At 38.5% G+C, this 15,081-nt stretch overlaps 1 protein-coding gene across 1 annotated transcript in view; it reads right to left on the reverse strand.

Moving 5' to 3' along the window:
* sft2d1 (SFT2 domain containing 1) overlaps positions 1 to 15,081 on the reverse strand; it is a 70,473-nt gene that overhangs the window by 13,043 nt on the left and 42,349 nt on the right. Inside the window, exon 4 of the mRNA XM_072581031.1 lies at positions 7,889 to 7,970. Within this exon, the coding sequence (XP_072437132.1) occupies positions 7,889 to 7,970 (82 nt within the window). The remainder of the gene's footprint in view (positions 1 to 7,888; positions 7,971 to 15,081) is intronic.

Consider the following 15,081-nt stretch of genomic DNA (forward strand, 5'->3'; position numbering starts at 1 on the left):
CAACAGACCACAGTCGGAAGTATATTAGAGAAGAAAACAGTAAACAGCGCAGACACAAATCAATTTTAATCTTTAGATTTAGATTTCCTACAGTGCGGAAACAGGCTCTTTGGCCCAACAAATCCACACCGACCCTCCAAAGAGCAACCAACCCAGACCCATTTCCCTCTGACTAATGTACCTAACAGTATGGGCAATTTAGCATGGCTAATTTACCTAACCTGCACATCTTTGGACTGTGGGAGGAAACCGGAGCACCCGGAGGAAACCCATGCAGACATGGGAAGAATGTGCAAACTCCACGCAGGCAGTCGCCAGAGGCTGGAGTCGAACCTGGGACTCTGGTGTTGTGTGGCAGCAGTGCTAACCACTGAGCCACCATGCCGCCCACCTTGATATGAAACTGCACAATACAAGAACTTTTCACCTGCATATTGTGACCACTATATTATAAGGAGGTGAAAAACAGGATACAACTTATGAATTGAGTTCTGATAGTACTTTCCAAATTAACGCAACAACTGTTTTTAAAGAAGATATGAAAGAAAGAAGAGTGGTATGCACTTGGTGAAGCTTTCGTCTGCAAGCACTGCAGCAACATAAAGAAGTGTACACAATGAAGGATCAGAAGAATGTTTCTTCTACAGATGGTAAAAAGATTTTGGTCAGCAGCGTTGACGTGAGTAAACCATTCTGCTAATTTAAACCAGACAGAAAAGCCTACCTCACATCGTAATCTGTTAAAGAAAGAGACAAAGAATTACCCAAATTCCACTATTTAAAAGAAAAAATAACAATTTATTCTTTAACTCCAAAAGAGAACATTAAACAACAACTATCTACACTGTAAGCCTCCTTTGTCATAATAATTTATTTACCTCTCACTGTATAACAATATACTGATCCGATAAAGCCCCTATTAAATTTACAGCAAATCAAGTTTCAAAACCAGCTGATCTTCCTCTAGATTTTCCCTGGGTCGTCTTTGGTGTTTTGCTGCAAAGAGTTTTCATATGAAAAGGTACTTTTCAGAGAGAATGGGTTTGAACAGCAGCTGTTGGTTTGATGTTGTCAAAACAGTAAAATTCAAATTCAATTGGATTTCAGTATCTTGGGGCGCAATTTAAACTCATTGGTTGAATTCGAGTGGCTGTGAAAATAACTCATGACCTGAGCCACATCTCAAATGTCACATCTTTAAATTATCAAGCACATTTTGTGCCTGCACTCAGTCACGTGACAGGTGCTTGCCAGCTTTTTAACTTTCATTCTCTCTTAAAGGCACAATACACACTTTCAACTCTACAACAGCAGCTTGTGTTCAACACCTGGCAATCCCCTGATCATGAATATAATTTTTCTGACTTGTTTTTTTAATTCACTATAAGTACCTGATGTTGATAGACTGAAACACTTCAACCCCACGGCATCAATGTGGACTTCACCAGTTTCCTCATTTCCCCTTCCCCCACCTCACCCCAGCTCCAACCTTCCAGCTCAGCACTATCCCCATGACCTGTCCTCCCTGCCTATCTTCCTTTCCACCTATCCATTCCACCCTCCTCTCTGACCTATCACCTTCATCCCCACCCCCATTCACCTATTGTACTCTATGCTACTTTTTCCCCATCCCTACCCCCCTCTCATTTATCTCTCCACTCTGCAGATACTCTGCCTCTATTCCTGATGAAGGGCTTTTGCCCAAAACGTCGATTTTCCTGCTCCTCGGATGCTGCCTGACCTGCCATGCTTTTCCAGCACCGCTCTAATCTAGACTCTGGTTTCCAGCATCTGCAGTCCTTGATTTTACCTACCTGATAGACTGAAAGCCTAACGCTGTTTATTGATATTTTAGAGGTAGAAGGATGTGAGGTATTTTGTTATGGGTTATCTTTATTAATTCACTCACCAGCTCGCTTTATTCTTTAATGAACATTAATAAATGCTCACTCATTCATAACCCTTTACTAACCAGTTATTCACTGTAACACTTTCATTCATTCATCCATAAGACTGCGGTTCTGTAGTACATTTTACTATTACAAGATAGACCAAACTAAAACAATCCTTTCAATCATTACTGCTTTTTCACACCTTGAATTCTTACCAGCCCTTGCTACAAGCAGTGTTTAAGCCTATTTTCCGTGAATAAATATCATAGACTACTATACGATTCAGAACAATACCTTCCCCACCATCACGTCTCCATGATCTACCCAAAGCTATGGAAAGATAATAATATTAAGCCCTTACCAACCATCTCTCAGACTTGAACAGATTACAGAACACCAAACATTTTCACCATTTAATACATATTTGATAAATACCTTTCAACTGGGCCATTATCCCTTTAAGAAACTAACAGTCAAAACAGTGCTTTAATGAAATTGCACGAAGGAATGAAACTCATACCAACAAATAGTAAACAAATCTCTCAAGACAGCTGCAGTAATCAGTTTAATATCCTTTATTCTTTTATTAAGCACAGGTACAATTTCTAACTTATTTAGAGCATATAGGCCTACTATATTTTATTAACCTTTACTAACTTAAAAGACAAAAAGACTAACACCTCTTAATTATACAAGCAGACCAGACAGACACATTTAATCCTATCAGGAGTAGCAGCCAGCACTTAGCACGTTTTAACCCAACTCCTGTCTCCCAGAACAGAAGTCCCTCAAACATTTGTATACTATAGATAAAACAATATAACACCATAGTAATGGAATTTTAATATACGTAAGAACTATGTATAAAAGGACTCTTGTAAGAGCTGTATTTCAGGACTCTATTGCTGGCTCGAATTTGTGCTACTGAAGTTGCTGAGTAGGCTATTTTCGCCACTCAGTTATTTCAGTCATTACTTGAACACAATCCCACGAGGACAAAAATTTACATTCTGTCTAAAAGCAAACAGCAGCTCTCAAGCAAAAGAAAATAAAAGAATGCGTAGCTTGGGGAGGTACCAAGCAGGTGAATATACTAAAGCTGCTTCACGAGATAGCTCTCAAATGGAACTTGACACTCAGATGAAGATATTACATCCAAAGAGAGCAGCTCAGTCAAAGAGGTAGGTTTTAAGGTCTGCTTCAAAGGAGGACAGTGAAGAATAGGGGCTTAGGAAAGAATTCCAAAACTTGAGGCCTTGTCACCTGAAAGTATGGCTGCCAATGGTGATTTCAGATGGTCAAAATTGGAGAAACAGACATTTCCATGGTGCTACCCAGTGTGGTCTGTGACTTGAAGGGCCAGAGCACAGCCAACAGTTTTATCCAGCTGTGTAAACCTCTGAGGTGTGTGCAACAGTGCCTTTTGAAAGCAGAAGCTAATGTGTCAGCATAGTGATCAACATGCATGGAACCATCCAACAACTGTGCAGCTTGGCAGGAACACTGACCTCCACCCTCATCAAAGCAATTAGAACAAAGAGAGGAGTGAAGCAAAATCTATGAGGAATCACATGACCCAATAGTTAGTGAAAAATTAAGTAGCTTCCACAAACTATAAACAAGCAAAACTCAAGAGTTGAAGAGAATTTTTTTGACATACAGGGCCAGATTCAAAGAAGTGAATCTGGTTACATAATATCAACAGAGGAGAAAGCACTACAGCCCATGATTTTTTTTCCACATGACATTGTCAACACTTCCCTTCTCCCACCCAAATAAACTAATAGGTGTATTAAACAATTTGTTTTTAACAACTACTTGCTTGTTTTCCTTAATTAATCCAGACTCTTAATTTTCTCCCAGTTTATCATTCCTACAAATTTTTTTAAACTTACCAAGATCAACTGCCTGGCTTGTTTTTGCTCAGCTTATCGTTTTACTTGCTCTTGTTCAAGGGTAAAACATTTGCATTTCTTCAGTCTTCTGACACCACTGTTGTATCTAATGCAGATGGGATAATTTTGGCTAGTGTCTATGCAATTTCCATTCTTGATCCTTTAGTATTCCTTGGGTGCACCCCAACCAGTACTTGTGAAATCTCAAACATAAGTGCAGCTAGCCCTTTTCATATCTTCTCTGTATCAACTTTTTACTCTTCCAGTACCTAAACTGCTTTCTCCTCTACTATGACATCAGCAATACCTTCCTTGGCAAAGACAGATATTAAGTTCAGAACCTCAGCATTTCCTCTGCTTCCTTGCAGGGATCCCTCATTGTCCCCTAATCAGCTCCCTTCTCCAACAACACCTTTACTAAATGCCTTAACAAGATTTCTGGAGTCTCTTTCATGTTAACAGCCACTCTGTTCTCACATTCTCTCATTCTTTCCCATTTTCCTTTTTGTTCCTTTGAACTTCATAGTGTTAGTTTAATCTATTTAAGTTTGACATACAGGGCGATCCCTGTATCCACAGGTCCAGTTTCCACAGTTCCAGTTACCCGTGGTTTACCCCGGCCTGAACATGTTATAGGGGACATTCCAGAACCTGGAACCAGGAGGCTGCTGGGAAGGTACGTTTCCCATTTAAATGAATAGGTTCACCGCTATCCATGGTTTTGGGCTTCTGCAGGTAGTCTTGGAATGTATCCCCTGTGGTCGGTTGGGGGTGGGGGGGTGACTACTGTACCTTATTCCCCATAAACTATCAATAAGACGTGTGTCACATACAGTGTATGATGGGGCAATAAGTCAGAAATTAGGGGTAGATGAAGTTCAGCGTTACAGTGAGGAATGTTGGAGAAAGCTTGGCCCAATGGGCTAAGGGAAGGAAAGGAAAGGAACCGAGAGAGGGAGGTAAATGGATCTCCTATTTAATGACAAATATGTCCATGGGGTCCTGACACCTAATGTTGAAAGTGAGGGTCAGTAGTCTAATTGTCAGTTTCCTACAGGATATAGTTGGGGGCTACCTTTGCATTACATGATACTTCTGGAATAATGAGCAGCTCTGGCAGGCAGGCAGACAGGAATAGGATTAGTTAATGCTTTATTTTTTGAGGCATCTCAAATCTGTGACCCATGGTTTAAAAGAACATAAAATAGATGCAGATGACATAATGAATCAATGCTGCAAAGTTAACCGTGTTCCTGATTATTTGGAAGCCAGTGTTAGTAGCCATTTATAAATGTACAGCTTAAATAAACATTTGGATTCAGGACATGAACTGTTGAAATGCGTAAAAAAAAGTAATACCATGAATGAATGTCAGAGACTCTTGGCTTAACAGTCAGAATTAATAACTGAAAATTCCAACAGGTTAATTATTAAGCAATGTGAACAGTTGGGGCTTGAATCAAACAGCAACGAAGAAGAACATTTCGAGTAATAGAAATAGCTTTCACATTAACATTTTGCTTTCAACAGAAATTAATCACCTTCATTTGTAAACGCTCTGTCAAAGCCACACTTGGGAAGAATTTGCTGTCTCTGACTACAAAACTGTGTTAAGGCAATAGAGTTACCTCAAATAATATTCTTACTGTTCAAAGCAGATCTGCAACACTTGCATAAATGCAAACAAGTCAACACGCTCCACTTCTTTATCAAACAAAGGAGGAAACAGACGGGAAATAAAGGAGCCAAGAAGAATAAGGTCCATGAGCCTTGTATGGAGTTCTTGATCTATTTTGTGATGTTTTGAGCAAATTCTTGAAAAATATCTCATATACTGTGTCATATTAATCCTCAATTTCCCAAATACTTAGTATAAACTTGGTCTGCTTTAGATACAATGGTGTAAGTTGTTTTTGTAAATAGTCTGAAAGTTTTATTTTTGAGAAAGTTGACTCATGTTGCCGCAAAGATAGACTGAACGATAGGACCCCTCTCACATGGACTAGATAGCAGTACTAATTCCACATGTATTGTCAATCTGCCCAATGACAAATCATGTTTATAGTGCAAAAGGCAATCCCTGGTTTAAAATAAATGTTTTTCTTCCAACAGCAAGTTAAAATGTGCAAAGGAAGGCTTATAGCATTTGAACTCAGGACTTTTTGATTCAATCTAAGTTCACTATATCACATATTGGCTTCTACATAAAAGATGGTTGCAACCTGACCCAGAACCTACAACTGGTTTCACATCTATATTTCTTGCTTTGTTCAGATGATGAATTATTCAGCTTGTTTGGCTATGTGTAGCAAGAAATTGTCCAGTCATCTGGAACCAGGTACTTAGAAAAATTAACCTTCAGGTAGGTTAAGTTTAGCTTTTGTTTAATGGAACACTCAATGTTCATAGCAGGAGGTTCAGCCATGATAATGCTGAAGGTGAGGGAGAGGTAATTAGATTCTATCTTGTTGGATATGTTTTAGCTGTGGTACTTTTATGGCGCTAATGTTACTTGTGACTTATTAGCCCATACTGGGAACAAGAAAATTGTTGAGCGATATTTGGTATTTGCCATACTTTGGTTACTGTCAGAGCTGATATTCTAAAGACAGGACACAAACAAAAGATGTAGTGAGCTATTTCAGAACTATATGCCTCTATTCCAGCAATAATAGCTGAAAATTGGAGAAAAGATTTAACAATTGCAAATAACAGGCACGATATGATTAAGAATAATTTATCAATAGAACTGGGGTATTTGCGAGAAAGGTTACACAGTACTTAACACACAACTTAAAGTTTTGAGCTATATTGACAAAGGACTGCAATGCAGAAAAGGATTGTTTGAAAGCTGTCAAAATTCTGAGGTAGCATTGGTAAAATACAAAAAAAAGAACAAATTTATACAAGCCACCAAAAGAATAGAGTTTATTTAAAGATTTATCATATTTAGATCAATATAAAAGTTGTACTTGATTATTTTTCAGTGGGAAAGACTGCAGCCATTGATAGTACAGTCCACAGAGTGAGTTCTTGTGCTGCAAGTTAGATAGAAATCATATATGACTGTTCAAGGTGCCATTCTCTGGAGGGGCAAGATCCCAAGGTAGTTCCCCTTCTGACAGGAAAATTGTACTTGAAGGTCGAACAAACAAGTAAATTTCACACACAAATATTCTTTGACGTTTAAGAGTCTGTCACTAGCCTGTAAAACACATTGACGGATCAACAATTCTACAAATATTCCTGTTTTAACTTAGTAATATGTGAAATAGACAATGAAAATGACACACAACACCACAAGACAAAATGTAACCTTTCAGATGATTATTCCTATTTCTGTCCAATTTAAAATATGTTACCTAAACTTGACTTTTATAAGTATTTATAAGTATTTATAAGCATGATAAAGGTTTTCTTATGATTGAGACCCTCCATCGCCAAATGTAAAGGCACTTTGAATATTACAAAACAGGATGACAATTTGTGCAACAGAAATGTTGGAATTTCAAAAAATCTTTTTCGTCACATCAATAAAATCACATTCAAAGCCCCCACCACAGATAGGGAGCTAATGAAAGGAACCAATGTTTCAGCAAGCTCCAGTAATTCACTTATTACCTGTGGTTTAAATTAGGACAAACAGGTGCAACATCAAAGCCAGATAGTGCTGAGCTATTGGCCAAAAATTAGTGATATTAATGATCATGGGTTGGAGAGAAAGGATGATGAACAAAGAGCTAACATAAATAATGTGCAGTAATGACAACTTGGAAATTTGAAAATTTTAGAATAGAATTGGCTTGCACTTTTTAAATTAATTCAGAATAATTTCTGGGAAAATTACATTTTCAAATCATACAACCATATAAATTAGGAACAAAAGGCCATTTGGCTCCTTGAACCTGTGACTTAATTTTCCAATTGATCAGAGTATGGCATCAACTTTACTTTCATGCCTATTCCTTAGTCCCTGTAAATAATACATAAAGTACTGTACCATAAAAGAGTAAGTTTGTTAAACTTATAGAAAGAATGCATACAAAAAATTTACTATAATAGAATTTAGAAGAAAACTTGGTGTAGTAAAGTTCTAATTACCAACATAATAATAGTGGCAAACAAACGGTTCGGATCAACCATCTTCTTCAGTTGCTTCAATGGTCCCATGAGAAAGCAGGTGCTGGAATTAACAAACAGAAAACAAATTTAAGTTTTCAGAAACTAGGTTTGGCAAAGAAGGTGAGTAGATTCAGGAGGAAAGAAAGACAAAGCAGTCTTACAGTTGTCAATTATTAGGCAGCAAATTATGAATCTCAATCAGAATCACCCTTTCACTTCATGGAGCCAAAAGATTTTTTTTTAAAAGCTGTGTAGCTTTTCAAACCACACAATAACATTGATGTCAAAGTGAAACTTGTGTTAGGAAATGTAGTCACACTGCCATCCCATCTTCACTTTACATTCAATATTAATTTAAAGCATTTATTGAATTAAACAGCACTGATGGCAGTTACCAATAGGCTTTCTCCAAAGTCTTCATTCAACAACCTGACTGCATCGCTTACAAAATGCATGCAGATGATAGCAGTTTTTTTCAAAAAAAACAGTATAACACAAGGATCCAGAATACTTGCCAATCTGAAAGTGGCACAAATCTAAAGAAAATAATTTAAAAATTTCAGATGATACAGAAGAAAAATAAGGAAAATACTGAATACCAGGAAATTGTTTCCATTTGTAAAACAGTCTTCACAGCTTTCTTTAAAATGCTGTTTTCAATTTTTAATAATTTCTTGGAACAAAAACCTCTTTGAATAAATCAGATTTATTCCTTTCTCGATAGCGTAAAGTCTCAAAACATTTGTTTTGGTTTTACAACTACAGTCCCATTTATAAAGCAACTTTAATAGATGGCAATGTCCTAAAGACATTACAGAGGCATGATGATTAAAAGCATGGTCTCTAACAGTGACATGAAAGAAGTGGTGGATGTGAAAGAATTCATAGTTGGAACAACAATGCTTCTAGAGAACCAAGGAGGGCTTTTAACCAAAGGATGAGCTGGCTAAAATTGAGGCATAGTACACTGGTAGCCAATACAGGCAGGCAAAGTCAATGATGGCTAATGGAGTGGCGTTTGGTTTAAGCTATCGATTGGATGAACAGGTTTATGGAAGGTGAAGTGACTGGCAGGAAGAGCACTGAAATAGAGCTGACAAAGACATGGACGAGGATTCAACAGCAGATAAGCTGAAGCAGGCTGGAGATGGGTAATCTTATATAATCAAGAAACCCTACAATGTGGGATTCAGCCCTTTGAGTGCCCCCAAAGAGAACCTCAACCAGACCCACAACTCATACTCTATTCCCGTGACCCCATGTTCCTAATGGCTAATGTTCATAGCCTGCACATTCTTGGACACAATTGGCAATTTTAGCATGTCTAATCCACTTAACCTGCATATCTTTGGACTGTGGGAGGAAAGCAGAGCATCTAGAGGAACCCACACAGACACAGGGAGAACGTGCAAACTCCACACAGACAGTCACCTAAGGTTAGAATTGAACCTGGGTGCCTGGTGCTGTGTGAGGCAACAGTGCTAACCACTGAGCCACTGTGCCACCCCAGAGATGGAAGTAGTCATGCCAGAATAGTAATGCTGTGAAAGATAATGCCAATGCAATTTTTTTGGCAATGACTCCAAAGCCAAGTGGAATCAGGTGAGGTCTGTCTACTAGTGTTGGACAACATATAAGACATTGAAAGAAAATGAGTGGTTCCATGTCAAAGATTGCAGAGGTGTCAGAAAGGATGAGGATGGGCTATGCATCATGGTCACTGACACAGAAGCTGAAATTTATTACCCAGGACTATTTCGGGATTATGGGTATGCATGCAAAACCTTGACCAGAGAGATTTAAGTACAGAGTTTTGGAAAAAGGTACAGATTTGTGAGATAACATGCTCAATTTTTGATTTACATGCAATTGATGAGCATAACATTCAAATGAGCTTAGTTGTTACTGGCAATCATTTATGCTTTAATGCAAAGCTAGTTCATTGAGGAAGTCAAACAGATTTACAGTTAATTTTCTTTTCAACTTATAAACGATATTTTCAATAAAAGACAATTTGGCAGGGTATACATAATTACGGTTTTACCAAAACGGGTGCGTTTATTCACTAATTTAGAGTCAACAATACAATCTAACTCTTGGAGATGGTGTGACTAAATGAGCCTCCTTTTCAAGGCTATGTTCTATAAACTATACAAAAGTCACACAAACTCTTACGTTTCTTATTTTTGGCAACAGTGAGATAACTTTCAGCTTCAAAGTTTTACAATTATATATAAAAAAAAGACCTAAGTAATAAAAGGTTGAGAATTTGTGCAAAATCAACCACAATTAGTGACTAGAATAGATTTCAAGTTTAATTATCTTCATAAAAAGGTAGGAAGTAAAATAAATTTTGGTCAAAGGAAACAAATATTTTGTCTGTGCAAACTATTCTTTGGCAATGCACTGTAATTCACAATGAGTCATTTTCCATGTGCTCTACGGCTTCAAAATGCTTATTGTTTTTTCTGCTTTCATGATGTAGGAGTTATTGTTTTATAACTATGCAAGCACCAAGACTGATGAAAGCAAATACGTAAAAAAGCAACACGTTTCATTCTCAGCTGCTATTTAGACAGCATCATTTAAATCCACACAGATATTTCATTTTATACTGGTTTATTCAATCCGTCTAATAGTGTTGTATATATATATATATATATATATATATATATCCATATTGGATGACGCATAATATTTTAACATTAAATAATTTCTCAATATATTGCCATCACAATGCCTTGTAGATTACAAACTACCAAATAACTAAAATGCTCATTTGGCTTTAATAACTGCTAATTAAGGCCAAACTTGGTTTGCTTTGAACAGATTACAGTGATTATGTTGCAATTTACGGGCTTAAAGAATGCATTGGCTACAATGAAAAATATCTAGAAATCAAATATTGTGGTAATTGTACTAAGTCACTAATAAAAGCAACATAGTACCAACAGCACACTTTCAAAGAGGCACAGCATAACTTTTATTTTTCCTTGCACTCCTCGAGGTCTATGCTTTGCTTTTCATAGCTACTTTTTGATTCTCGCTAACAACTTTATTAGTTGGACTAGTACAGTAACAATACATTCTGTAAATTTAAAGGTGCAACACTGAAAGAAAGCATTGATATTCCACACATCATTGATTTTGAATAGGTGTAATATATCGGACGTAAGCCAGCAAGCTTTTATCCCCAAATAACTGGCAAGCTTCTACAAAACAAAAGCCGAAACACACCTTCCAGATTGGTAAGGTTACAGTTAATGCATTTCCATTGTATATTCAAGATAGGCAGTTATTACTCTCTTTACTCCCTTGCAGATCATCTCAGATTCAAATTTAAACATTGACCATGTTTGCCTTAATAACATCCGTAATGTTTTCTGCAGCTAGGTCTTCAGCAAATGTAACCTTAAGTTACTTTCTCTTGCAAGTAATAAATTACTTTGGTGATTCCAACTTATCCTCACTCCGAGTTAGCTGCGATCCCCCTCTTTTCCCCTCAGGATTCTGCATGTTTCAGGAAGACCATCACACCATAAGATGTAGCAGCAGAAGCAGACCATTCAGCCCGAGTCTACACCACATGATGACTGGTCTGATAATTCTCAACTTCACTATCCCTGGTTCCCTTACTAATTAAAAATTGGTCTACACGAACAGACAAACTAGAACAAGATTAGGCCATTCAGCCCTTTGGACTGAATTTAACTTCAACTTTACATTCCTGCATACCTCTGACCATATTCATCTGCTTGGTAAGAATCTGCCTTAAAAATAGTTTACAATTCTGCATCCACTGCCCCGTTTATTCCATCACGTTCAACTTTGCTGACAAGCCTGTTATATAGCAAAAGGCTTTCAAGAAGTTCATGTGCACCACAATCAATCATTACCTCATTAAGACATTCATATTAGCTAAATAAGAACTACTTCAACAAATCCACGTTGACTTCCTTATTAATCTGTTTAGCCAAATAACTGTTAATTTTATCCTGAGTTATTGTTTCTAAACACTATCACTAGGGTTAAAACTCATCGGTCCTTGGTTGCTAGCATTCCCCTTAGAGTTTTCTGAACAATTGTGTCAATATTTGTAATTCGTGTGTTCCCTGGCATCGCGTCCTTATTGAGAGAGAAAATTATGGCCAGTATCTCCAAATGTTCACCTATATGTTTGAGGTCACTCCCCTCACTAGAAATGGAAATATTCAACTAGTTTTCCTAAATGCCAACTAACCTTTTGTAATTCATGCACAGATCCCTCTACACCTTAAAGTTCTGTAATCTCTCTGTTTAAATATGCTTTTATAAAGGTTCTTCCTGCCAAACTGAACAATTACAATTTTTCCTACATTGTCACCCATTTGTCAGACCTTGCACAGTTACCTGACCTATCTATAACCCTTCCCAATCTCTAGACTTCCTCATGACAAAAATATATGGGAAAGCAAGTTATCAGCAGATTTAGCAACCTTACCTTTGATCCCTTTAGTCATTTATATAAAATGTAAAAAGCTGATGCTCCAACACTGATCTCTGGCATATCAGTCTTTACATCTTGCAACCATAAGAATGACCCATTAGAGTTTGATTCCTGTCTAAATGCATCAAGACTGGGACAATATCTGGGTAAGGGCTGACAAGTACAAGGAATATTCGCACCACCTAAGTGCTGGGCAATGACTTTTGCCAACAAGAGAAATTGTGACCATCACCCCTTGACATTCAATTATGTTACCATCATCAAATTTTTCACTATCAGTATCCTAGGCATGTTACTATTGACCTGAAACTGAACTGGACTAGCCATACAAACACTGTGGCTACAAGAGATGGTCAGAGGCTAGAAAACCTGCAATGAATAATTCACATCCTGACTCCTTAATGTCTGTACACCATTTACAAGGCACAAGTCAGCAGTGTAATGGAGTACTCTCCACTTGCCTAGTTAAGCTCAGTTCCAACAATACTCAAGTACTTGACACCATTGAGGACAAAGCAGCTCATTTGATTGGGACTATGTCTACTACCTTCACCATGCATGCTCAGCAGTAACAGTATGTAAAAAAAAACACTGGCAGAATTTTACCAAGGCTTTTTAGACAGTGCCTTTCAAACCCACAATTAATTCCATCTCGAAGGACAAAGACAGCGGATGCAAGGATACATCATCACCTGCGATTGATAGCCATGGGTGAGGTGCCGGAAGATATCCTTATTTAGGAAAAGTGGTGAGGAAGGCCAGGGAATGATAGAACTGTGAGCCTGAGGCCAATGGTGGGTAAGTTGTTGGAAGGGATTCTGAGGGGCAGGATTTACATGCATTTTGACAGGCAAGGCCTGATTATAGATAGTCAACATGACTTTGTGCATGGGAAATACAGTGTCTCACTAAGTTGATTGAGTTACCTCTTTTTGAAGAGGTAACAAAGAAGATTGATGAAAGCACAGCAGGCGGACGTGGACTTCAATCAGATCCTGCATATACGACTGATTAGCAAGGTTAGATCACAAGGAATCTATGGGGAGCTAGCCAGTTGGATACAAACTTGGCTCGAATGTAGGAGACAGAGGGTGGTGATACAGGGTTATTTTTCGGTCTAGAGGCCAGTGGTGTGCCACAAGGATTGGTGCTAGGTCCACGGCTTTTCATCATTTACATAAATAATCTGGATGTGAATACAGCAGATATGGTTAGTAAGTTTGCAGATGACGCCAAAATTAGTGGTCTAATGGAAGTTATTTCTAAGTACAATGGGACCTTGATCAAATGGGCCAATGGGTCAAGGAGCTTAATTTAGGCAAACGTGAAGTGTTGCATTTTGGTATAGCAACCCTGTGCAGGAATTGTACAGTGAATAGTAGGACCCTTGGGAGTGCTGCTGAACAAAGATACCTAGCGGTGCAGGTGCACAGTTCCTTGAAAGTGGAGTCACAGGTAGATGGGATGGTAATGATCTTCGATATGCTTGCCTTCATTGGTCAGTGCATTGAGTATAGGAGTGAGGATGTCATGTTGTGGCTGTATAGGACATTACAATCATTAGAAAGTGTGGAAGCAAGCCATTCTGGCTATCAAGACCACACAGACCCTTCAAAGAGCAGCTCACCCAGACCCATCCCCCACCCTATCCCTATAATCCTGCATTTTCCCATGGCTAATGCACCTAGCCTGCATATCCCTGGACATTGTGCGCTACTTAGCATGGCCAGTTCACCTAACCCACACATCTTTGGAGTGGAAACTGGAACACTCCGAGGAAATGCACACAGATGTGGAGAGAACGTGCAACCTCCACACAGACAGTCGCCAGAGACTGGATTCGAAACCAGGTTCCTGGCACTGAGGCAGCAGTGCTAAGCCACCATGCCACCTCCAACATTGGTGAGGCCAGTTTTAATTCTGGTATGCCTGTCAAAGGTAAAATGTTGTTAAAGTTGAGATAATTCAGGAAAGATTTCCAAGGATTTTGCAGAGTTTGTTTTTACCTGGAGCATTGGAGGCTGAGGGGTGACCTTACAGGGGTTTATAAACTTATGAGGTACATGGACTGGGGGAATAGCCAGGACAGTAGAGTCCAAAACTGGACAGTATCGGTTTAAGGTGAGAGGGGAAAAGATATAAAAGGAACCTAAGGGGCAACTTTTTCACATGCGTGAATGGAATGAGTGGCCAGAGGAAGCGGTGGTGACAGGTACAATTATAACATTTAAAAGGCATCTGATGGGTACATGAGTAGCAAGGATTTAGAGGGATATGGACCTTATTGGTGATAAATGGAACTACATCAGATTAGGACATTTGTTTGGAGTTGGCCCACAGGGTTTGTTTCCAGCTGTATAACTCTCTGACTCTCCCCAATCTACTCATCATCCAGATTTGCAAATATATCACCATTCCTTTCAGTGTCACTGGAATGAAATCCTAGAATATCCTTAAGGAGGGAGTTCCGAGTCTTCCTACAGAACATGGGCTTCAGCAGTTCAAAGCAGAAGCTTACCATGACCTTCTCAAGGGCAAATACAGCATGACAGTAAATGCTGGTCCAGCTACTGATGCCCTCATCCCTTAAGTGAATAATGTTAAAAAAAAAAGTTGACGCCCAAGCCGATTCCTGTGAAGCTTCACATATCACATCTTGTCAACCTGAAAATTATCCATTTTTGCC

Source organism: Chiloscyllium punctatum, chromosome 11 (assembly GCF_047496795.1).
Source record: "Chiloscyllium punctatum isolate Juve2018m chromosome 11, sChiPun1.3, whole genome shotgun sequence".
Lineage (NCBI taxonomy): Eukaryota > Metazoa > Chordata > Chondrichthyes > Orectolobiformes > Hemiscylliidae > Chiloscyllium > Chiloscyllium punctatum.